We start from the raw sequence: 25,340 nt of genomic DNA, 5'->3' as shown, positions 1-25,340 counted from the left end.
CGGGTTAGAATTTGCCCTTTCGTATCTTCGCAGTGAATTCATCCGTGGTTTACATGCAGCTCCTAGCTGGCACCTCCCCAGCGCCCACCCACCCTATCCTTCGCTTACAGTATACACCACAAGCCTTGCGTGGTCTCCCCACACTGAGAACTGTTACTTTCAGGATAGCAGAGCTCATGATGTACAAGGTGCTGCAGCAATATCGGAAGAAGACGATCCGCTCTCTATTTAGGCAAACAACCAGGAGGTATTTCTCCCGCAGGTGCTTCTGAAACTAAAATGGGGAATGAGAGATTGGATCCCAGCTCTGAGGTTGTTTAGTTTTGTATCCAAATATAGCCTTCAAACCTGGCCGTGTCTGACACTGCAGTGCTTCTGTTTGGTTTCCTAATCTCTTTTGGATTTATTATAGTATTTGCTACAATCTGTTGCTGAGTAAGATTGTTTGTAAAATACAAGTTTCTTTTGCTTGGCCAAAAAAGACTTTTTAGTCAATGCTTCTATTCTTAGTCTGAATTCTAGCTTAAGCCAGTGGTTTAATTCCTGAGATTTCAGGGTCCAAGTGCTCTTCTGTGGTAGAAAACTGCTGCAGAAGGACAGACACAGGACACTGAAAGTGGGTTTGGAGGCACCAAAAACTGATTCTGGCCTCCGCGGAGCTGGGTTAGAAATCTCACGGGGTGCTGTTGTTCCCACCTCACTAATGCTTCTCCCTTCATCTATGGACAGTCACAGTGGGAGGAGGAAGTAGAAGGGGCATTGGGTTTATTTTTTCTGTAGTTTGCCGAAGGAACATTAAGGGTTTCTGTTGCAGTCCTCTGCAGCCTGCAGCTGGTCTGGACACATAGCACTGGTCTCTTTCTTGCACATCGTGGAGCCTGGGGGTGCTTGTACTTGAGTGATCAGAAGTAGGTGGAGGCTGTTGATCCTTCTGCAAAACCCAGAATTTCATAAAAAGTGGGGATGTTTTGGATTATTCCAGCCCTTCCCTGCCAACAAAGCTAGATCTGGAGGTAGCAGGGCATGGTCCAGGGCTGGCTGTCCTTGTAGCTCAAGTGACACTCGGATCAATATGTTTGCCACCAACATGCAACTTAACTCGGGTTTCCTTGGTCACCCTTGTGCAGGCAGTAGAGACAAACGCTTAACCTTTCTGACTTCAAAGTCGATTGTCAAACCAGGCTTGGTTAAAAAAGTTTAATTTAGGCTTAAATGTAGACATTTATCCTATTCTCCAATCCTGCTTTCCCTTTGAGAGGCAGCTGGTGATTTCTAAATAGCACCCTGATTTTTCCTTATCCCACAGGAGGCAATGCCTCACTGAGCCCAGCTTCATACTGTAGAGCATTTTTTTTTCCTTTTTCCGGCTCCGGCCTGAATCCATTTCTCAAGATAATCTTTAACTGGAAAATACACATCCCCCACTGCTGGAGTGACCTGTAAATGCTTGACCCTGTCAGTGCTCAGCAGATAAATCAAATTCCCTTTTTGTGAGATGCAGGTATGTCACCTTTAAGGCTGAACACGTCCTTGAATCTTTGGCTGGTTCACTGTTTTACATCGATTTAAGGTGTATAAGTAGGTGTACTGGCTTTATCACTTGAGTCTTGCATTTAATTCTTTGTTGGGTCTTGTAGAGGAGGATTTCTCAGCCATCATAGTTTGCCTTGACTTCAGAATCACAGAAAATCCAGGTTAACCTTTATTACTGAGTTCAGGTAAGAGTTGATCAAATCTTTCACTCTTCAAAGCTGGGGGTTTTTTTTGTTTTTTTTCCTTAAAGAAGGAAAGCAAATATACGAGCAAGAATAAAGCATGCATCCTCCTATGGCTTGCCTGTTATATATCAGAACAGCACCAAGCAGGAGGCCTGTTTCACGCACCAAAGATTGATCTAGCTGTTAGAAGAGGGGACTTGAAATTGGGACACCAGGTTCTTATTCCTGTTCTGGCATTGTGCTGAGGGCTGTCCTGCCTGAGGCATAAACAAGTAGGTTATATTTTATAACAGATCTCTTGCTCTCATCTCCTTGTCCTACTATAAAACATATCACACTTCTTTATCAGTGGGGATTGATTAAATCACCCTGAAACCTCTGATCATACCATCCATTCTGCAAATCAGACTCTGACACGAGGCCAGTTGGTTTAGTGTTTCTCATATGTCCTTTCATAAGCTAAATATGTACAGTCGGTCTGCACAAAGAACCTGTTTTAAAGGAGCCTTCTAATTAAAAAGTTTTGACAATAAAGGAAAACCTCCATCATTAATGTCATGAATATACTACAAAATGGTTCCCAGATATCCACTGATATTTGACACAGCATTCAGCTACTGCATCTAAATAGGCAGTTTTGTTTAAAAAGCAGAGGATTCTGGGATTTTTAAAAAATGAATCATTTTTAAACTTAAACAATGAAGTAAGTCAACCTTCTGGAAATCCAGCCATTCGAGCAAACAATTTCTGGTAAATGACTCTTGAAGAGCTGTACTATATACCGAAACACACCCTGAACTGAGCAGATTTTCTTCTTGGATGGCTTTAGCTTTCAATAAGAGTTTATCCAGGACTTTCTTGCCCTACTGTGGTTCTTTTTTTAAAACACTCTTTCAGCAAAAGGCACCCGAGCTCAGCATAAACTACTCAGTGTGCTAGTTTATCTCGGAAATGGAAGTCTCATTTGGAACAGAAGGAGTATTTGAACTGTGTGAGCTTTGTATCCTGAGAGATGAAGGATGGTCTTGAACTGGAGAGACTCGGGTTTCCTTCCCAGCCTTGCCATAGATTTCCTTTGTGAATTTGACTGAGTCACTTCATCTGTCTGCGCTTTGGATCCTAATCTATACAGCAGAGATAAAAACTCCATTCTCCCAACCTCTGTCTGGTCTGTTTAAGCCGTGAGCTCTTCAGGGCAGGGACTGTTTCTTATTGCGACTATGTAAAGGGCATAGACAGCATGATGGGGTTTCTAGGGTGTTTTGTAGCAGAAACAGTATGTTCACAACAGCAGGGAGGAAGGAAGGAGCATACGGTCCTTTGGTTTAGGCAGAAGTCTGAACTTTTGAGAAATCATGATTTCCAATCCAGCCTGATGCAGACTCTTTCAGCCTTTTGGGGCAAGGAAATTGGACCCAAATTTTCAGAAGTGTCCTTGAAGTCTCTAGCCTGTTCTGTTAAAGATGCTGAGTCTTTGAGCCTCCTGTGGACCCCAAGAGGATTTGAGGACACAGCCCTCCACATACTGGATCAGTGATGCCAAATTGGACTCCTCCTGAGACTACTTCTGTCTACCACACAACCCCCAAAGACCTAATTATCCCAGAATGCTGCTAACTTCCTCTGGATTGTGCCCATAACACTGTGGATCTAGACACTTCAGGAGATGTATAAGTGTTACTTCAGTTTGTGTCGTCATTATACAGGTTCCCATACTTGGTTTGCCATGGATTCCAGACAGATGAAAGACACCATTGCCAGATGAGAACTCTTTAGAAAGCAACGTAAATGCTTGGCATGCGAGCAGGTGACTCTGGGCATGTCTACATGTGTGCTTTAATGCACATTAGCCTATTTTAATGTACATTCAGATGTCACAAAACGTGCTATTTAGTTAATGTGCATTAAAATAGGTTAATGTGCATTAAACCTCACTTAAACCGTGTGCATTTATACACATACTTTTTCATCCTGCGCTGTGCCGGAGATCCGCTGCTTCGGAGCAGACTTGATTCATCACAAGCTGATCGCGCGCTGTGCTGCACTGCGCTGTGTGCAGTTGTTTGAGTGGCAAAATGCATGTCAGTGTGCAGAAAATGGTGGCGGTGCAGTTTTGAACTAAAGCACCTCTGATAGTTCAAAAGCACGCCACTACCATTTTCTCAGCGCTGGTGCACGTTTTGCCACTTACACAACTGCAAGCATCGCAGCACCGGGTGCTTTTCAAAGCACCCAGTACTGCGGCATTTGCATGTGTAAAAATGCCCTGTGCTCTTTAGTTAATGCTCATTAAGATAGGCTAATGTACATTTTCTCAGTAGCTCACAACAGAAGGCACTTTTACGTGTGTGTGTGTGGGGGGTGGGGGTTGCACTGCTTTAATTAGAGCAGCTCTGACAGCTCATTTGAGGAACTTTTTAGTTCAAGTGCTCCTACCACCATACTAAAGTGTGGGGACGCGGAAGTATGAGACACGGGAGGCTGCTGGAGCATAGTAATTATCACACTCCAGCAGACTTTATTGATCAAGTCTGCTCCAACACGCTGTAATTACAATGCGTCAGAACAGCCTTTGCACTCCTGTATAGACACCCAGAGGTACTAGATTCAATGTGCATTAACTAAAGTGCATTAATGCACGTGTAGATGCACTCACTGCATCTCTTTAACTATGCATGCGGAGTCTGGCAACTAGAGTAATGGTGCCATTATGAAAATATGCAGATTTCCAAAGGAGCACCCTCAGCTTTTTGAGCTTTCAGCTTAGTAATCAAGGTTGAGTTTTCAAAGAGCCAAGGGATTTAGGAGGCCAGCTTTTGATGAAATGTGGGAGTTGAGCTCCTTTTGAAAATCCCAGCTGTTATGATGATTGAAACCCAAGAAGGGGAAATAAGGCCCTTCCTGAGGGCCAGAAGAGGAAAATGTGGGTCGGCTTCTTCAGGGAGGCTGAGCATTTCAGTTAGTGGGAACTGGGGGCTCTTAAGTCTTTGCAGCATCTGGCCTTCCACCTGTAGGTTCGGGTTTGTTTTTTCCTTTGGCTGCAGCTGCCGTTGGCTGGACGCAGAAACGGTCATAGCTTTTATGTAATTATCACCCAGCCTCAACAAGGAAACTAAGTGCTCCTTAATGTGTGTGTGTGTTAACAACTAAATGCGGAGGGCGAAGAGCCGGAGCCAGGAGGAGACAAACACTTGCATAAAGGCACTGGTCTGACATCAGAATCTGCACTTCATGCATACTCTCCATACAGAGCTTTGTTATTTTTGCCTGCAGCCACATTTACGCAAGATTGCCTGCCAGGCAGTTTGAACCTGGATTTCTGCCTCCTCCTGAGAACCTTGCAAGGTAAATTCAGACGCATTCAAAGCTTACTGAACCACATTTTCTTTATTTTATTTTGTTTGAAAAAAGTTTGCCTGAGTTTTAAGGCCATGTTTTTGGAGCTCTTGGAGCTTCCTTTTTGTTATAACACGAACCAGGTAGTACATGACTGAACTGGCTGTTGAGTCTGTTTGTTTGGGTTGAGTCTGGATGATCTGTCAGCTTTGGGGGACTGAATTGAATTTTACGATTTTTAAACAAACACATTTGCCTTCTCTGTGTCCTGCCATGAATACTTGCTTGATTCCCTCACCCTTGAAAAGTCACAGAGCTCCATAAATGTGTGAGAGGGATCAATTCTACATTCACTATGATCTAACAAGATAAAACTTGGAGGTTTTCTGTAATTTATCTAGTAATGGTGATTGTCAGGTTATTGGAGGGCCATTGGAGGGCCAGGCAAGGAGCTGGAGTGTCACATGCAGTGCAGACAGGAGCAGGTCATTTGTCTTTACTGAGTCTGAACCTGGACAAGAGAAAAATGCCGGATTGCATTAAAAGTTGTGGATTTTCTCCCTTTTTGAGTGCAAGTGAATTTTGCAGCTTCAGAAAGCCCTGAGTCAATGGGAACTGGAGTCTTTTAACACCAATGTGAGTCTCGACTAATAATTCTTCTCAACGCTGACCTGGAGGGAGCATCTCCAATAGAGAAAGGGGAGTTGGGTTTGAGTCCTTGGCCTCTCTTCTTAAGTGTGGTGGCAGTCTTGGACCTCGATCTTTTGCCAAAGAAAATTGGATTGAGACTAAACATCTGTCTTTCAACCACCCAATAGCCATTAGAAAAGAACAACTCGGTGTATAGGGTGGGGACTTAGGGAAGCCCCAGAAATCTCACTGAAAATCTGAGATTTGAACGCTTAACTCTTACCCCTTGGAATCGCTATAATTTCACTGCCTTTGCAGGCTGCTTGCTGATCGTTGCGTCGAGATTGCTGATACCCTCTGGTGAAGTGATCTAAGTGATGTAGGAACCCATATTTCAGTGCTGAAAAGTAGATTAGGCCCTTAAGTTTGAAAGTCACAGAGTATTTCCCTTGCTAACAGCTAGCATGGTCACTGAATCAGCTTTCTTAATGAAGAAATTAATTAATTACACAGGCTGTTTAGTTTTATCCAGTGCTTTCACGGCTCTTAGTTTGTCCTGTGCATTACCGGAGAATGTGGTCCAGAGGTTAAGTGATGGATTTTGCCAGCTGGGGTTGATGAGAAGCAGAGTGATAGTCAAGAGAAATAGAACCAAGAGCCAAAATCCCTACGTTGCTACTGACCAGTAGTGTAAACAGGGGAAGGCAAATCACTTATTCTTTCAACATCTATTTCCCCACTTGGAAAACAGGAATGATATTATTCTTAACCATGTGTCAATGGAGCCGGAACAATTACTTCATTGTGCTTGGAGACCCCAGAGGGCAGCTGTGATAGAAGTATCAATATTATTGCAGGTGACACAATGGCTGGCTTGATATTCAGCAAAAACTGACTACCGTTATAACCCAGCATTTAAACTGGGAATTGATGCCAATAGTCTCTCTTGAATTGTCCCATTATTCATTCATGACATAAAAGACCCCTTTTTCTAGGTTACTCAACACTGAAGTCTACATTTCTCCCCGAGCAGCACCTGCCTCCCATGGCAAAAAGTAAACGCTTGAATTTGAGCTCTGATGAAAAACACAATCCATCCCTATCTCTTCTCTACCATTGCCACCACCCTCCTCTATAATTGCCAGGTGTTTCAGGCAGTAGCAGGAGCTGTTTGTCTACTTAATTTCAACCCTGGACTCTCTGGCAAATGAGCATGTCCCTTCAGATTGAAGTCCCTGGGATTGTGGGGTGCAGGGAAGGCTTTCTGTATGGTGGTATTGCCAAAATAACAAACATACTGTATCTCCAAAGGTGTTTTAAATGGAAATGTGCCCAAGGCACAACTCTTCTGGCTATGTCTGCATTCACCTTGAAATATTTCCCCAGGATCAGGTCCCCTTATGTCTCAAATTACACATAAATTAGCAGCTCTTAGGGTTGAGAGCAGGTGTGTGTGCACAGAGTAAAGTACAGTCCTGCGTGTAACCTGGAGGGAGTGTTTCAAGTGGATTTGGAGGCTGCAAACCATACAACCCTTGTTATGTAGCATCTACTCAGTGGTGTTAGTTTTAAAGCACTTTTTTCAAGCAAAGTAGAATGCGATCCCAAGCCTATTGGAACTAACAGGAGATTTTTCACTGACTCCAGTGTGATTTTATCCTTGCAACATGCAACTTTCCCAGTTTCAGAAGTGAGAAACCAAGCAGAGAGGCTTATCCAAGGCACAGGGGTGAGGCTGAGACCGATACTCCACATTGCTCCTCGCTCCCAGTTTCAGTTCTCAAAAGCCACACCCCCCCCCCTTCATGTCCATGAGGTTTATGATAGCGTTATGAAAAGGGACTTGCAACGCATTCAGTTTTCCCAAGCTGGCTGTTCCAAAGCCAGTCCTAGTCTGCAGACCAGACTCATCCTTCCTCTAACAGGTGAACCTGTGACTTCAGGTGAGATTACAGGCTTCTAAGGCAGAGATGCATTTCATCCAGAAATGCCAGTGCACCAGCTGCTATTAGCATAGCCAGATCAGAGACGTAGCTGGGCAGTTCCGCGCCCTGAATTGCCACAGGGCAGCAGCCGCAACTAGGCTGCTGGTGGCAGTGTGGTAACCAGGAAAGCAGGAGCCAAATCTGCTATTTTTATGCAACGTGCACTGCCCCCCCTTGTTGGCATCTGTGGCTACTGCCATGAGGATCACCCTACCTCCCCTCTCCCCAACCAGGGTGGATAAAAATCAATGATGTTTTTAATTCTAAACATTGATTTTTTTTTAAATTAAAATTTGTTTTTATTTAATTGAATGTTTTGGTTTTATTGTTAAGATGCTTTTTAAAAATATATATAATTATAGTTCTAATTTAAGCTATATTAAAACTCAAAGATATCATCATGGAATAGGAATTATAACTTCTAATTGTATACTATTTGAGATAATATATTCGTGTAACCTTTTTAGAAGTTTTATAAGTAGGTCACAAGTGGCCATGGACTAGAGGCCCAATCTTATGGGGTTCCCAGAGGCTCCTCTATAGAATTAGATTAAAGTAAAGATTAAAGAAAACCACTCTATCCAGTGGGATTGAGTGCTCACTCTAGAAGATCCCATTAAGCATCTCCATTATGCTTAGTCTCAGTTCTCAAACTATGGATTTGTGTTTCTAGAGATCATAGACATACAAGGTTCTTTGGGTAGATGTGATATCTTTTATTAGACCAAATAAATAGTTGGGAAGATTGTTCTTTGCAAGCTCTTGGGCACAAACGTCCTTCTTCAGGCATAGGGAGAGTGTGTTGTCTCCAGAGATGACATCCTCGTTAAGAGCAGTATATGGAGATGAGATGACAGACCTGATAATTACTCACCCATCAGCCCCATTGGGTGTCTGCAAGTTTGTCAAGCCCTTGCCTTTGTCCGAAAGTGCAAGGTTTCAAGAAGTTAAATGTTTGATGTCCTTTATTCAACAAGAATGCACTTCTTGTAGAAAACAGTGATTAAATCAAGGCTTCCTGACCAGTGATTTGAATCATGATTTAGCTCGATTTGATTTAAATCAAATCCACCCTGCCCCCCAACCTTTCTTTGTTATGCTGCTGATCCAGGTGGTAACTTAGCTTGAACCAAGGACAAGGAACTGAAAGGTTTAATATCCTATTAATTAGTCCTTAGAAAGAACTAGGATCTGAAGCACGTGCTTCTGCACCCAGGGAACAGTCAGGTGCAGGTTGAAAGCTCAGCATATTTTTCCCTGAATCAGGCCCCTAAAGGAAATATTTGCTCAGCCATCCCCAGCCTGTAAAGCCTCATTGGGGTGGATATGGTGGGTGAAGGAGGGGACAGGCCCCCTCTTCCCTCCTCCATCCTTAAAACTTCCTGGTGACACCGGGGAGTGCTGTCCTGAGTCGCATGGAGCTGAGCAGTTGCTGTGGCACTCGAGGACCTGGTCAGCATCACCCCATGCTCTATCTTATCGCTGCCATCCAGTAGTATTGAGATGCCTTTTTGGCTGCGTTCATTCACTGGACACACACACCGTACCCCACGGTGGTCTTTCAACTGCAGCGGGTGGTGGGGGATGATGACAATGCAGTTTTGTGGAGAAGCTGCAGTATCTTCGACACCAAGTTATAGGTTTTATGACCACCGTAAGCTCTTTGCGAAATGCCATGGTCTAGGGCTGGAGGAGCTTATGGTTCAAAAAATCTTTTCAGGGGGAAAAGATCTATGACCAGAGTAGATCATCATGTTACAAAAGTAACTTGGCCTCGGTTATACAAAGGAATCATTCAGTCGGAGGAGAATGACCCAGTTACAGATTCCGGGAGAGAGTTATTTTCAATTTTTTTTCTAAACTAGAGTTGAGCCATTTAACTGAATCAACCTTGTAATACCCTGGGACAGACACTGGGAAAAGGGTCTGTTTCCCTTCCTGCCAGTAACAGTCTGAATTCCCCTTCCCATTAGTTGATATCAATTAATAGAACGAGTTATTACTTTCATAAATTTAGGATGAGGCACTGTTGCTATGGTGCAGGCAGTCTACATAGCACTTCACAGTGGCAGACAAGGGTCAGATCTTCCTGTTCCACCATCTGAGGGGCAAAGTTTTCAAAATTAGGATGACATCCTTGCCCCAGTGAAATCAATGGGAGTTTGGCCATTGCCCTAGGGCTGGGGTTCATTCTATGTTGAAGTCTCCACAGAAGTAGTCTGATTATTTTTTTTCTAAATGGCCAAATACCCAGCAGTTCCTGTTGGATCTGGGTGTCCTATTACTTCTTCTGAAAATCACAGTGCTAGTTTGGGAGCCCGGCTTCTGGCTCTTTATTTTAAGTACTTGGCAAGATTTTCAATTTAAGGTGACTTAACTTCCAGTAACAGCGGGCCCAGGCTGTAATGGAAGAAGAAACTAGCTTTGGTAACTGCAGGCATGAGGCTGCATTTCCTGAATCAAAAGTAAATGCATGTCCAGTTGTTTCTCAGTTTCATCTCCACATCTTCCACTAGCCTGTAAAGACTGAATCGATTCAGCCTCAGGCTTTTTGACTGTACTTAGCCATTATGCTTGAGGTGCTGTACCCTTGATTCATTTTCAAATCTGTCTTATTTACTGACTTAGAAATTGAAAAAAATCTGTCATCCTGGAGGGTATCTTTCAATATTGTGCAGGTGTGTGTAATACAATTGTCCTTAAAAAGCTTCTATTATTTGACTTCTAAAGCAAAGCCCCAGACATTGGAGTATCGTCATTACCATCGGCTGCGTTCTGGACAAGTAGGATATTGTTGGTTTTTGTATGGGATTTACCATATTTTCACTTTCAAATGCAGAATGTTTAAGAGCTATAGTCTGTCTGATGCTTTTACTGAGCCACATGGCAACAATTTGCTTGACTACTGCCGCTTGCTTCCTGTCAGTGCTGTAACTTCTCTTCTGAAGCTCGTACTGTGAAATGGCAATAACACATTTTTCAAGTGCCCGGAATTGCTTACTTCATCCCATGCATCTCTGGGATCAGTCACTTAGGACTAGATTGATACCTCTGCTGCTTGTGGGTGAAATCATGCCTCAATGAAAGTCCTTGGCAAAACTACCTCGGTGCCTGGATTTCACCCACTTGTTTCAGTGGAAGCACTCGTGTTGTAACGCAGTCGCAAATGGCTCTTTAGGATCAAAATAGCTGGTTGGCTATTGTCCAGTTATCACAAATGGGTGGTAACAATTGCTAGTTCAGTGTTTTGTAAAATCAGTCTTCTTTCTGTGTGTCTAGCCAGAATCAAGATGACGACAGCTGCCCCAGCAGTCAGTGGTGATCCCCAGTTTCCAGGAAATGTGACCACAAAGTCTCAAGACCAAGTTCTTTATCAGAGTAAGAAAGCTTCTTATGACTGATTATTTTTATTAAACTATTTAAAATGCCATGCATCCATGTTGGATTTTGAAAAGGCTCCTGAAAATATTCCAATGTGTAAATACTGTTAAACAATGGAATTAAGCAAGCTCCCTTGTTAACAACTTGAAAATTCATCTTCAGTATTCGATAGAGTAAGATCATGGCTTCTGGTGAGCATGTGCTTCTCAGCATCATTCTTGTATTCCAGTAGGAATATAGTCAGCCTAGTCCAGTTTTATTTTGATGATTTGGGCCATTAAACTGATGTTGGCAGTTTAAAATTAGGGGGGGAAATGTTTACTGATAACTTTTAAGTTAAAATACACTGAGACATTTAGGAAAGTTCATCTGAATTAACTAAAGATGTGCATTAAATAACTTTGGAAGTGAATAAAGCTACCTTGTATTAAAGCCACTCTAATTCTGAGTAAGTGTCCATACAGGTGTTTAACTCAGTTGTAACTAACCTGCTTACAAGTTAAGTCTGGCAGACTTTCTTGACTGTCTTATTTAGACAAGTGCTTAATTTAATAGAATAGAATTTTAAAAGCTTAATTTTGTAGAATTGGAATAAAAAATGACTAGCCCAGGCACAGAGCCTTCACCTACACTTAGGATGAAGATCACTTAATTAAGAACATCTGATCCATAGAGCCTGATCCTGCAAAAGTGACATATGTGTCTAATCACAGGCATGATGAGTAGCTGTCTATTATTTGTGTGATGGTAATGCCTAAAGGCCCCAACCTAGAGTACAAGCTACCTTGAGCTAGGCACCTATATACTCATTATGAGATGGTCTCTGCCCCACAGACCATACAAATTAGACAAAGAGGGGAAGGAAAAATAGAAACATAAAAAAGGCTGGCCCATTGTCTCACAGCAAAGTGCACAAAACACAAATGAAAGCCAAGTGGTGTGAGAATCCCTCCCCAGTAGAGAATGTCTCTCTCTCTTTTTTTTCTTTTTACTTACTGTATATATTTTAGGATTGACTAAGTGCTTCGGTATTTGCTGACAACCCCCTCCCCTGCTCCCTCCTAGTGTTTGTAGTTCAAACTGCTATTCTGGTGAAAATAAATCATAGCAGCAAGTTTAATTTTTGTGGTTGTTTTTTTTTTTTAAATAAGACGTTTAAATTAAATAATTATGCTCTGTGTGAAAAGAATTTTGCAAGACTAATTTAAACAAGACTCTCTCTTTCTCCCCCCTCCCAACTCATTAGGTTCTGGAGCAATAGTAGCTGCCATTGTAGTTGGAGTGATTATTATTTTTACAGCGGTTCTGCTCCTATTGAAAACGTATAACAGGTACAGGACTTTGTTCTTAATATCCTTTGCTATATTTAAACAGGGTAAATCAAAGACTGTCATCATGTCAGCTGCTATCATGCCACGTCAGTACTTAATTGCTGAAATCCCAAGGACAATCCAAACTACACTGTGTCAACACTTCCGTGGGAAAAATTGGGAGAGATACGGAAGGACCAATGTGACTATCAGGTCCATGTTGCTTAGTCATTAGTGATGTTGAGATGAAATCTGGCTGAACCCTCTTCAGTGGATTTTATGTGCTTTGGCAGTCCTTCCTTACACTGAGATTAGGAGAGACTACATCCCTTTAAGCAACAAATGACTATGAGATTTTAACTGTATTTCTCTTTGCAGGCGCATGAGAGTAAAACGGGAGCTGGAACCCAAGAGCTCCAAAGCCACAACCCCACCTCCTTTAGGACCAAATAGCAACAGCATAAAGCAGCCCACAACAGTAACTTTTATACCAGTGGATATCCACATGCAAAACAGATGACTGGATGTTTTATCTTGCCTACAAAAGACTGTTTTCTGGAAGAATGAAAACTAAGATAGACCCTTTATTCACGCAGGCTTGTGACTCGAGTGGAGGAGGATTGGCATTGGAATTATCATTGTTCAAGATTTTTGCCTATGAAGCCAAAACCAAACAGGAAGGAACTAGCCATGTTGCCTTTCTTTCTGAGGAAAAATAAAAGACCTGAGTACCTTTTTTATGTGACTGATCTAACACTGTGGTGGACGCGAGCTACCAGGAAAAGACTTAATATCTCTAATTGTATAGAAAACAATTAAGTGCCAAAAATATCTTTTATATATTTCCTGTAGTCTTGATTACTTTGAGGAGTTTGGGCCGCTGCTTCTCCTGTAGTGATTGGCAGTGAGCAAGCAGAAAGATCTGCAGGTGAAGGCTATAGTTGTGTGTTATGCTTGGATGCATTAAGACTTACTTGTGAATTTGCTTGTATGTTATTTTGTGTATTAAGCATGAGGGGTAGTAATGTGAAGTAAGAGTTGCATACAGACTCGGTTTGCCTCTCCTATTTCTAATCAAACACAGAGGGATTCAGATAAGAGGGTGCACATGTGATATTTTCTGTAAAGAAAAGAAAACTCTTATGATCATTCTGTCAGTATCCACCTGAACCCCCTTTTTTTTAGGGGTTTTAAGGTAGGAGCTGAAACTGCTCTTGGCTTGGGAACTATTTTATTTATATGTTTTTACAAACTCCCAGAATGGTGGGGGCAGCGGAATCTTCTATTTTTAAATTAATAGAGGGCAAAGAGAGGATGGGAATGGAAAGTGAGTGATACTGTCTATGTGTGTGCGTGTATGTGCACGTGCACATGCACTTTTCTGTAATTTAACGCCCCCCCCCCCACACACACACCACTGAATTTCCTGTTGTAATGCGGATTACATTTCAGCTATTTTTTTGGAGTAAAAATAGTTTTTTTTCAAAGCAACCGCAAGTGCCTGGGCTGTTGTGGGTGTCCAATAATTCAGCAAAAATCTCCCAAGGATATTTTGCAGGCCCACTGGCTTAGCACACACAGCAGCTGCTTTGTCACATACTCTATGGTCCATTGTGTCCAGATATTAAAGCATGCCTAAATGCTGGCAGACAGCATAGATGATAATGGTTTGGAAGAAAGCTGTATAGCCTGTTCATCTAATATCCACCTTGTGCAAAAAGCCCCTAGATACTGATGTATGTGGGAGAGTCCTAAAGAACGGCAACCTCCTCCCTTCCACACCCAGTCTACATATAATAATACATCACATGCTTGAATACCTAGGCGCAACAGAGAATGAACTGAATAAAGCATAACCTCTACCTCTGAATTTGCTTGCTTCTGCAAGTTTAAATTACACTTTGGGATTTGTATTAAGAGACTGGTTTGTATTAGTACAGATCCAGGTGTATAGTTAGCTAGCAGGCCACTTGATATCTCCTGCTGCTTCATAGAGAAGGCTGCTGTGGTCTACTATTCTCCTATTTCACAGCTTAGGCACACACAGGCTTTCTGGTGTGTTTTAATGATCTGTATTTGTTAGCCTGGCAGCTCTGTGAATGGCTGAAGGCCAGCCTCACTTGGGACATAGTTGTCGTTTAAATAGGAGTTTAATTAAACTTTTCGATTTTGAATAAGGATTTTTAAAAAGCCTGAAACTTGAAAGCAATCTCATTGCCGCTCATTTGAGACTGACTTCACTTCTGCCATAAGCCATCCTGACCCCCCTGAATGGTTCAAGTTGAAATGCATAACAAGAAGCAAGAACAAGGTGATCTGCTCTAAAGGCAAAAAGCTGGCCAACGTAGGAAGTACTTGCCCACCATCCCAGCACCTCTTGGAAGTTACTATTTTGTTTTCTGGAATCTGTTTCTAACTTTCAAAGTCTCCAGCTGCTCTGCTTGGGAAGAAACACTGTGCTCCTGTTTTTGAAGTTACCTGATGCAAGGAAGTGCTTGCAGAGAGCCTAGAACAGCAGCAATGGTGCAGACTGTCCCAGCTATCTCAGGTGAGGATAACCAGAATGCCCAGGGGTGATTTAAATGCCATAGTGAACAGTTTAATTTCTTGTGTTAAAAAAGAAGAGTGGAGCTCACCAATTTATGCAGTTTGTGTGTGTGACAAGTATCTTCCCCTATCAATGAAGGAGCTTAGCAGAGTCATAATCAAGCCCAACCAAGGGCATTAAGGTCAGGGAAGCAAGTGGAGCTCAGAAAGTTTATACAAGCATTTTCTCACTATTTTGAGTGATATCTCATTTTTGCCAATGCTGAAGTTGGGAAAGTTGTTTTGTGAGTGGAACTTTTAAGAGTTGGAAAAGTGTCTCTTCCTTACAGTCTACCCTTGCAAGCACACCTTTGCTACTTGAGCAAACAGGTTTGGCACAAAGTTAAACCTGTGCCTCAGTAAATGTCAGATAAGCTGCCTGCTCCAACTTGGAGGATACCCTTGCTTCAGCCATGGTAGAGAACTGGCAGGGGAAGGCCCGTTCTGGAATTATTGTGGAAATAAAGATGTTTGTTCAGACATTGCAACGGACTTGTAAAAAGTGGGGTGTGGCAGGGAATGGCAGCACTGTGGGCAAAAGGGAAAGGACCAGTAGCAGTTCTGCTTCTGGGTAGATGAAGCCAATAGAGAATCTGGGGCCATCCTTCATGCCCACTACACTCCATTGTGCAGAAATGAATGGCATACTGCTGGGAACCCACCACTTGCAAGTGGCAGTGGATAGCTTGTGACACCTGGAGAGAGCAGTGTAGTTTGGCAATGAGCTTAGGAGAGGGACTTGAAGGACCCCAGGGAGGCCTAGTTGAGCCCCAAATTGAAACCCACTGTGGAAGGAAGCTCAGGTACATGTATTATTACAAGACTTCCCCTGCTTCCTTTTGGGTCTAAATTTTTTTTCCCCCACTCAATTTCCTCCTTTTGAAATTGGTGGCCAAACATGCCTGGGTTCAAAACAAAACAAAGAAGCTGCCTTTTGAAATAACCAGTTCATTCAAACATGTGCTGATAGTCACAGGAAACAAAATAAAGAGTGTGTGCTAGAAGTAAACCAAAAGCAAACTCAAGTACGTATTTTGGCAGGGCAAGCAGATAGTATGTCTAGTAACGTAAATCAGTGCCTTACAAAGAGGAAGAGAAACATTGCAGTAGATATTTCAGTGGTCTTAGAGACCATTCGAAGTAATCTTTGAAATCAGCAACTGGTCATTTAAACTGATTTTTATGAATAAAAGAGTAACATGGATACTAAAACATAAAAGGTGGCTTTTTGGTCCATGTCCAGAGCAAAATGCTTGCTTGCTGCGCTGAGATTCAAAGGGGAGAAAGAGATGGAGGGTTTAATACGGTGCCTCAGGGGCTTGGCTCTGTATTGGCTTGCAGAACTAGGCAGTGAAGACCAACCTGCTCCCATTTTGGACTTTCAGGTGGATGCAAGTTTGCCCTGCTTTGTATTTTTATTAATGCCTTTTCATAAACTTCTTTTCCTTTCTACTATCCCTCTACATCTAATAGCTCTCTATGTATTTTTTTTTATTCAGTGGCCCTGGATGCTGCATCCTTAGAAAGCAGATCTTCCACACTTGCCGAAAGACTGAGCCTTACCAGGAAGGGGAAGAAATGGAAAAGGGAGGACTTGATCTCTGATCTTCTTTAGAGCTCCCAGCCTGCAAAACAAAGGAATGGAGGGAATGCACCCTGGAGGAGAGGCAGAAGGACAGAGGTGTGTAGAGATGTGCACCAAGAAATCATGCAGTTTCTGAGAAAGCAAATGCAGATGCTACACAACATTACTGAGCAAAACACCCAAGCCTTCCCTACTACAACCTGTTATATGATATAAACCAATGATTCTCAACCAGTGTCCCATGGCATTCTGATTAAGGGAGCTTGGGTACACTGAAATTCTGTCAAAGGTGATCCAGGGTGCTACACAATGTTAGCACTGTTGGGTATGCAATCCTGATTCACATGATGAATCCAGAGAATTCAAATAGGAATCCAGTGTTAAATCATTCTGACCTGTTGTGGGCCCGATAAGCTCTTTGCAGCAGAAGAATTGCTCTAGTATTTTTCTGTAGTCACAAAACTAGCAAAAACTAAGGGCTGGTATATTGCAAGGGGCAGTTTGAGTATATTGCAAGGGATGTCTCGAATCTAAAAATGTTGAGAACCACTGGTGTAAATAAATTCTGTCATTCTGAGCCTTGACCCATACACACCTGCCATCCCTCAAGGGACCAGAATAGTATGCCACATTATCTCTTTCACTGACACCTATTGGAAAATGCTACTAGTATGTGTACATAGAGCTGTGACTCATGCAACATTTTACACTTCATTTGATGTGGTCTTAAATGTTTTTAAAAGTATTTGTTTGCTTAGCAATAATAAACAGCACTTTATTTTGTGAAAATTAAGACTTTTTTTTACTTTTGTCTTACAAAACAGATATGTGATCCCCAAAACTGGTGGCAGTAATGTTCCTTTTATTTCACAAAATATTTCTTAAAAGACAACCTGAAGCAACAGCAAAAGGAATATTTAGCCCAAATTGTCTAATGTCCCTTCCATTTATTAAATGAACTTTCAACAACAATGCTGCACCTACCACCCATGTCCAGATGAGCATGGTCACATGGTATGTGGTACTGCTGACCGATCTGCAGCACCACACACAACACATTCAGGCGTTCTTCATGCTGCTACCATGCAGTGTGGGTAGAGTTGACACCAGGAGATCTTGGGGGTCAAAACCTGTGTGGAAAAAAAGTGTGGCATTGCACATGGCAGCAGTGCGTGCTGCCCAAAACCAAAGCCTGGTCAGCCTCCCAGCTGCAGGGAGTACTGTGGCTGTCGCTTCCCTGGCCCCCAAGTAAGGCTGCTGGGGCCAGCACGGCTGCTGCTGTCCCCAGGCCCCCCTTCCACCCAGGGTAACCTGCTGCACGCATGGCACAATAGCTCCCCAGGGACAAGTAGCAGTGGCACAAGGTGTGCTGCTGCTATTTGTCCCTGGGGAACCAAATGTCTGGCCATGGTCACTGAGGCAATAGTTAAATTTCCCCTGGCTGCATAGTAGGCTGACATAGGTAGCTGTATTAGTCTGAAGTCAAATAGAAGGCAGGGTAGATTGCAACTTACAGACTAACCAAGTAGATATATCTATGTGTATCGCCCAGGCTTTTGCAAGCCCAAGCTCCCTTAATCAGATGATGATGAAGTGAGCTTGGCTCACATGTATATAGATATTTCTACTTTGGTGTCTATGACTCCCTTCTGGCTTGTATATGACTTCATAAACCATGGAAGTGTGAGAGAGACTGGGTCCAGAGAATTAAACAGTTGGCATGACAGCTCCACCGATGTGAAGGTGCCAGTCCAGGAAAAATGTCCCTACTTCCTGCTCTCAAAAGTCTTGTGTAGCCAAATCCCTGCAAACAGGCTCTTCTTTCTGTATTTTTCCTCTGAAAAATTTTAGCAGAGGACATAGGGCTCCACCTACTGTCCAGCTGCATGGTAGGACAGCACTGTGTTGGGCAGTATTTCCCTACAGATAAAACTGTAAGCAATTAAATCCTGAGCTTTGTTCATGGGTTCTGTGTTTGCCAAGGCTGCAGATATTTATCTCCATTTACAAACAACTCACCACTGCCTCGTGTTATCAAAGCACTTTTCACTGATTCAACAGAACAGCAACTCCAGTCTGGATTTGTGAAAAACGCAATAGATTCTGTTGGCTTGAAAACATCATGCAGGCTGTTTTGGCTCCACACTGTCACAAGTGCAGTGTAATCAACCCTAAAGGAATCCTCTTTTTTTCCTCTTGTGGACATTTTGTATATTTCTTTCAGATACAAAGAAAAGCCCACTATTCAGGTAGAAGGCTATTTTTTAAGTAGACAGTGCTGCTTTAATATGGAACAAATTCTAACTATATATAGGAATTGCCACAGCATATCAAATCAGTGAGCTGTCTAATCCAGTACTTTGTCTAGGACACGAGCTGGTACCACACGTAGAGGGAACTGCAGTAATAACCCAGGTGTAATCAAGTAACAGAGGAAATTACTTTCTACTTCCAGTTAGATTAGCTTATTCAGGGGTGGGCAAAATGTGGCCTGTGGGCTGGATGCAGCCTACCAGGCCATTCTATCTGGCCCACGGGGACCATAAAAAAGTTAGAAAATTAATATTTATCTGCCCCCAGATGCCTGTCTGTGGCCCACGATGGCTTGCCAAAACTCAGTAAGCGGCCCTCCGCCTGAAATAATTGCCCGCCCTTGGGTTATGTTCCAAAATACAAAGGGTTGTATCCATCCAAAGGATTTTTATTTTTAATTCTGTACAGGCGGTCCTCGGACTTATGACACAACTGTTTCCTGAAAACCATGGCTCAAGTTGAAATGCTGTAACTCGGAACAGATTTTCCCATGGGAAACAATGCTATAAACGAGGGATTGGTTCCTGAACCAAGGCCCGATACCCTATTTTCACCCCAAAAACCCCAGAATTTTGTATTCAATTAATTATAGATGAGTAATATAGCTACATTAATGTACTTATGTTGTAAACAGCAATCCTGTTGGTTTGGAAGGACTTCTTTGAGGTGACTGCTGGATGTTTTGAAGGACTCTGGGTTGGATTTTTTGAAGGGTTCTTGGCTGGAGTCTTCTCAGGAGTCTCCACTGCAGGTTCTTCTGGAGTCTCCTCGGCTTTCCTGAAGAAGGTGTTCCAGGAAGTTTGGACAGATGTTCTCCAGGGAGATGGGTGATGCAGTGAACTTGTTTGCTGGTGTCGCGGCACATCAGATCAAGTGTCGTAAAGTTGAAACTGATGTCGAAGTCGAAACAGGGCATCAAGGTCATTGAAGTCGGAAGTGCTGTTCATTGTCACTCGAAACGTCGTCAGTGGATGACTCGTTGCAGGAGATGACTTGGAATCAAATCCGTTCTGTCTCGATTAAGTGTTGTTCTCAGTACAAGTAACCGAAGCTGTCAGAAAAGCAATCTCTGCCTCAGGTTAGCGCATCACGGTCGGTCCGGGAAGTTGGCGAGAAGCAAGGGTTTTCTGGGGGGGTTCATGTTTTATTGGGCCAAATGTAGAGTTGTGGGAGATGCCCTGTCCTGGCCTCCCTCACACCTGCACAGCTGAGAAGATCCCCTGCCGCCTTTGGGTGCCAGAGCTGGGAAGGGTAAGCGTATGAGGAGTTGCAGGACAACACCATGCCGCGTAGTGAGGTTCCTACCCAAGACCTCCTGGTGGCTGCTGGGTCGGGGGGACATGGGCCCCAATTGAAGCCGGTCTCACACAGGGTTTCATTTTGGAACCAAGAGTTGTTGCGGGTTATGGATGTAACGTGTGGCAGGCAAACTCCACCTCCCCTCCCTCCAGGCGGACCTCTTCTCCCCTTCCCCACCCTCCCGTGGCTGTCCCGCGCAGGCGCCGTTGACACGCAGACATCACGTGACCCTGGCCTTCTCTGGCGTGTGGGTGGGGCATGAAAGAGGCTTCGAGCTCCGATTGGCCGGCGCCTCTCATCTCGTTTCCCACAATTCCCCTCGCCAAAAAAAAAAAAAAAAAAAAAAGGAGGAGGAGGAGGAAAAGAGAGAGCGAGAGAGAGAGAGAAGACGCTTTGCCTTGTGATTGGCTGGCAGGTCCTCCAATGCGCCCGCGGATTGGTTGACACAGGAAGGCGCTTTGCAGCCGCGTGCGTGCGTGAGGGGGGCGCGGTGCACGCCGGGAGACGGGAGCGCTCTGCCACCAGGAGGAGGCGGAGGAGGCAAGATGGACGCTGGCTTCTTCCGCGTAAGTGGCCAGGCCGCCCGCGCCTGATGTGGGGCGCGCGGAGCCGGCGGCGGGGTGGGGCGTGGGCCGGGCCGAGCCGAGCCGAGCCGAGCCGGGCCGGGCCCTGTCGCCGCCCCCGCCCCCTCCGGCCCTGCGCAGGCTCTTGTGAGGAGCGCGGCGGGCGGAGAAAATGGCGGCGGGGAGGCGGAGAAATACCCGTGTGCGGCGGGGGGAAGACCCCGGGGAGCGGGAGCCTGGCCCCGCGGCGCGGTTTTGTGTGACCGCCACCCGGCGAAGCGGGCGTTCCCCCGGGGGAGTCCGGAGCAGGGTTTGTGAGGGCGCTGGAAACCGCCGACACGTGTCTCATTGTCCACCCCAAGTGATGCTGAGGGGTTAAAGGCCGGCCAGGAAGATAGGAGTTTTGCTTCTCGAAGGGTGGTTCGTGACCCTAAAAGTGATGCCTTTCCCAGGCCTCAATATTCACAATGTGAAGCTGAGGGGTGGGGCGTTATTACTAGGGTGGGATTCTCCAAAATACATTGAAATTACAATGTTAAATTTGGGTCAGGTTGCTTGAGGAAGGTGAAGTTGGCGGGTTCAGGGAAACAGAAATAAAAAATAAAACAAAGAATTAGAGGTATAACTAAAGAAAGAAAGAATTAAAACCCTTGAGGTAGCGTATGGAAAGAAATCAAGATTTAGCTGGAAAGAAACAAAGAATTCAAGGTATCTGCTACCTTTAGGTCTCCAGGTTGCAGCTGTATTGGGCTAGGGCAGCGTGCTGCCCGCGGGCGCCGGGGATAAAACTTCAAAAGACTACAAAGTTAAAAGGAAGTTGCGGGTCAAATGCCATTTTAAGCAACGAGCGAAATTCTAAACTTTAATATTCGTTTCGGCGCCCACTGCTTTTTTCTTTTCAATTTGGATGTGCCCTCGGGTAAAACGTCAGGAGCCCCTGCTTTAGAGGCAAAAGGTGTCGGGACAGGTGATAGAGGTGATGTCTTTTATTAGACCAGCTAGATTTTGTAGCCACTCGCTGCAGTTTGAAAGTTCACACATTAAAAACGGGTGTTTCTGAGGCTAGAGGTGGCAATGGTGCTGGAAGGTCATGTCACTTCGGTTCACAGGGTGACATGGGGGAAGCTTGAAAGTGTCAACCAGATCCCTTGTCTGCTTTTGTATTAATTAGTTCAGGGAAAGCGAAAAGTCAGTAACCTTTATTATTACACTAAAGCAGGTTAGACTCAAGAAGAGGACTGCTGCTATCTGCTCTCAGCACTCCACGTTCTCAAAATGCTGTTATGTAATTCATGTTTTGGCTTCTGCGTTGCAGTTACTGTACCATTTTAAAGCTCTTCTGGCATCTGGCAAAACTTTTTATATCTTGTGACATTGTCAGCAGCTAGACCGTAAAAAGTTAGACAGCTTTTTCTGCCTTAGATTGTGAATCTCACTTTTGACAGAAGGGTCTTGAATGTGCGAGTGACTTAACATGTTGGATATAATATTACCCCCTCCCCCCCAAAAAAGACCAACAACAACAAACCCTTTGATCTGTAAACATACTGAAGGATCTTCAGTTTTTGTAAACAGATTTTAAATGGATTTAGTTTATTCCTTATAAATGCCATTTTGTAGCATATCTGTGCTTCAGAATTGCTGATGGGAACATTGAGTTACATTTCTAAGTATGTGATGACTTCATTTTGTAGCATCTCGTCTTGCCAGCGAGTAACAGGGGGAAGTGCACACTTATAATGTCTGCAGTGCCAAATTAATAACAGAAAGCAAACAAAAAATGAATGTGCTTTTAGAGTGGCCATATTTTTATTGTGTGCGTCTGGGCTGAAGTTGAAAGGAGATGGTACTGAAGCTGAAGCAGTCATGTATTGTGGCGTACCATGTAGCTGGTGAGCCAAGAGTTCAGGATCAGATTATTCTGTAGCAAAAAGAGACTGTAGAGACCTTGGGCTAAATTCTAAGTGACATCAAAGTCAAGTGAAGGACCCTGGTGCTGGTAAAAGTCACTGTACATGGTTGTGCTCTGGTTAAAATACACACTTGCCCACATAATGAATAAAGTTGAGTGCATTAAGTCTGTTTCAGAGTAGCTGTATTGGTAGCTGCCTAAATAAGCTTTGTAAATGAAAATTGGTCTTCTTTTGAACTGTTAAATGAAAAGTATTTTAGATCTTAGTCTGGGCAACTAAGCTGTGTTAATTTTTGCAGTATTGTGATCTCAAAACATGCAGTATTCAGTTCCAATTCTGCAATTCCATACTTGTGTAAGTAGTTCCATTTTACTTCAGTAGGATTTCAAAGACTGGACTTTTTAGCTTAACTGTGCATAGAACTGCAAGAGAACTGAACTTTCAATACAGAAAAGTGCAATGGATTGAGATACTTTAATACAGTGAGACCAGTGAAGTACTTTTCTGGGGAGGGGGTTGGGGGGGTTGTTTTGTTTTTGTATCCTGTTATTTGCTACATAGGTGTTAGAGGCTGTTGAGGATAGTGATAAGCTTTAAAGTAAGTCGTCTGAAGCTTGAGTAAAGGCCATGTCCTAGTAGCCTAGTACGACACGTCTAACATGGAACTGTCACTTCTGAAGTTGGGTTGTAAGAACCTAACTTCCTAATCAAATGCATCCCTGACAAAAAGTTTCAAGAAGAGCATGCATTCTAGAAGTCAGTACTATTTTCACTGACTTCTAGAATGCATATTCTAGAAATTTGCAGGCTGTGAAAGCAAATTTTTAATATTTTAGTTTAAATATTTACTTTTAATATTTTAGTTTAAATCAGTATCCTAACTTCTCTATAAAACTGCTCCTCAAAAACAAACAAACCCTGAAAGGATGTTTTCTGAACAGATCTTTGTGTTGCATACTATATGTCACAAAATTAGATAGCACTGTGCATGCCTTTCAATTTTTTAAGCATCACACTGTGGTGAATATATGATAAAGGTATCACTGCAGAGGTTGAAACCTGATTGCCATGAACTCTTCAGCAGGAAATGAAGATCATAGTACTGAATTGGAATGCTGCTTGAAAGGGCTTATTTGTATGCAAAAATGGTTTAACTGGTATGTTTTGTAATTGCTGTGCAGTTTTTCAGTGTTTCTAACAAAAATAACGTATGGTGAAGAACTTAAAACAAACTGTTTAGAACAAATGTTAATATTATACAAACTAAACTCTTTGCATTTATTATAGGGAACAAGTGCAGAACAGGACAATCGCTTCAGCAACAAGCAGAAGAAGCTGTTGAAGCAGCTGAAATTTGCAGAATGTCTAGAAAAGAAAGTAAGTTTAGTTTACTTTTGAGAGAGCTGGGCTTGCAAAATAGTCATTTTAACTCATAGCCAAAGTCTAGAAGACACTGCAGATGTAGTACTGGACTGTCAGGTAATTTATATAAAACAGAGAGAAAGCTGTGGCCTCCAAAAAAACCAAGCGCACAAAAAATATTTGGGGCATCCAAACAATCATTGGAGTATTCCCAGTTAATGAACACATGCATCTTTATAGCGTTAAAGAAAAATATTATTGAGAGGATTTGAACCCAAATGTAGCATTGGCTTGTAAAACCTCCAGATGAACAAAATAAACTTCTAAAAACTGATAAGTGACTGAGAACTCTAGACACCTTTGAAAGTTTTATCTGGAGATATTTTCTTGACTTTTTTTTTTTTAATTGTGTTTTGGTTCCAGGAAAGTCTTTTAAAATAATTTTAATTAAGTGAGGCAGTTCCAATGGGCTCTTAGTCAGGACAAAGCAACTAAAGAGTAAACTGCAAACAAGTGCCCTCAACTCATGTTGTGCCCTGGTAGGGATGATTTTTGTGTTGTTTGGGACCTGCTTGCCTTAGCAGTGGAGTTGTTCCTTTTCTGGGGCAGGACAGTGCCTTTTCTGTTGACTCCACAGAAAGTATGGCTGCCGTACCCTTCCCACCTGGATTGTCACAGTAGGACAGTAGTTCTCAACCATTTTAGACTGGAGGCACCCTTCATCTGACTCAAGGCTCCGCTTGGATAATGCCAGCTCTTATTTTCACTCGCTTTTAGAATGCTGAAAAATAATAGAGCTGTTGCTAAGAACTCAGACCACAATAGGGCAAAATATTTTTAACGCTATAGATTCTTATTTGAAATGTCTGGGTTGATCCTGTGAATTATGTTTGTACACTTAATGGTGGCACCCTGGTTGAGAATCGCTGCAAAGCTTACTTATAAGTCTCTTAAGAGGGAAGTAACTGTTTCTGTGTCACAGATACTGAACTGTGACCTCAATACTGAAGGAACTACAGAAATAAGTATCTGAGAGGAACAAAAAAGTTGTATTTAGGAAGCCACACTTACAATCTAAAGACATTGCAGGAATCAGATGCAAGTGCCATAAATCAGACTTTGTTACCAGAAAAGGATGTTCAGATAATAACATCCCAGTTAAACAAGTAAAATGTGATGATAACACAAAAAAGCCTAGCAATTCAGTTGAACAAATTGTAGTCTAAAATTTTGAGCATAGTATAATAGTATACTTTAGACTTTGAAAAGGCTTGTTATTTAGAAGAGTTGTGTTAAGGAAATGTTGAGTCTAATCAAGCTGCCTTTAAATCAGTGGGAAACTTGCTTTTAACTTTAGTG

General features: G+C 43.0%; 2 protein-coding genes across 14 annotated transcripts in view; both read left to right on the top strand.

The window, feature by feature from the left end:
* NCMAP (non-compact myelin associated protein) overlaps nucleotides 1–16,580 on the top strand; it is a 30,725-nt gene extending 14,145 nt beyond the window's left edge. For 4 of the 6 annotated variants that reach the window (XM_090058357.1, XM_090058352.1, XM_090058351.1 and 1 more), the window contains exons 2-5: nucleotides 10,949–11,047; nucleotides 12,297–12,381; nucleotides 12,739–14,908; nucleotides 16,446–16,580. In XM_090058357.1, the coding sequence (XP_089914483.1) occupies nucleotides 10,960–11,047; nucleotides 12,297–12,381; nucleotides 12,739–12,880 (315 nt within the window). In that variant the 5' untranslated portion in view covers nucleotides 10,949–10,959 and the 3' untranslated portion in view covers nucleotides 12,881–14,908; nucleotides 16,446–16,580. Of the gene's footprint in view, nucleotides 1–4,603; nucleotides 5,064–10,948; nucleotides 11,048–12,296; nucleotides 12,382–12,738; nucleotides 14,909–16,445 lie in introns of those variants that run through there. The other 2 variants (XM_090058355.1, XM_090058356.1) reach the window with 2 other exon arrangements.
* A 4,000-nt stretch (nucleotides 16,581–20,580) lies between these two features.
* SRRM1 (serine and arginine repetitive matrix 1) overlaps nucleotides 20,581–25,340 on the top strand; it is a 25,692-nt gene continuing 20,932 nt past the window's right edge. For 3 of the 8 annotated variants that reach the window (XM_090058344.1, XM_090058340.1, XM_090058339.1), the window contains exons 1-2: nucleotides 20,582–20,709; nucleotides 23,907–23,996. In XM_090058344.1, the coding sequence (XP_089914470.1) occupies nucleotides 20,689–20,709; nucleotides 23,907–23,996 (111 nt within the window). In that variant the 5' untranslated portion in view covers nucleotides 20,582–20,688. Of the gene's footprint in view, nucleotides 20,710–23,906; nucleotides 23,997–25,340 lie in introns of all 8 variants that reach the window. The other 5 variants (XM_090058343.1, XM_090058345.1, XM_090058341.1 and 2 more) reach the window with 4 other exon arrangements.

Source organism: Crocodylus siamensis, chromosome 7 (genome assembly GCF_052110815.1).
Source record: "Crocodylus siamensis isolate JL-2025a chromosome 7, ASM5211081v1, whole genome shotgun sequence".
Lineage (NCBI taxonomy): Eukaryota > Metazoa > Chordata > Crocodylia > Crocodylidae > Crocodylus > Crocodylus siamensis.
This window is presented reverse-complemented; position numbering and strand designations above follow the sequence as displayed.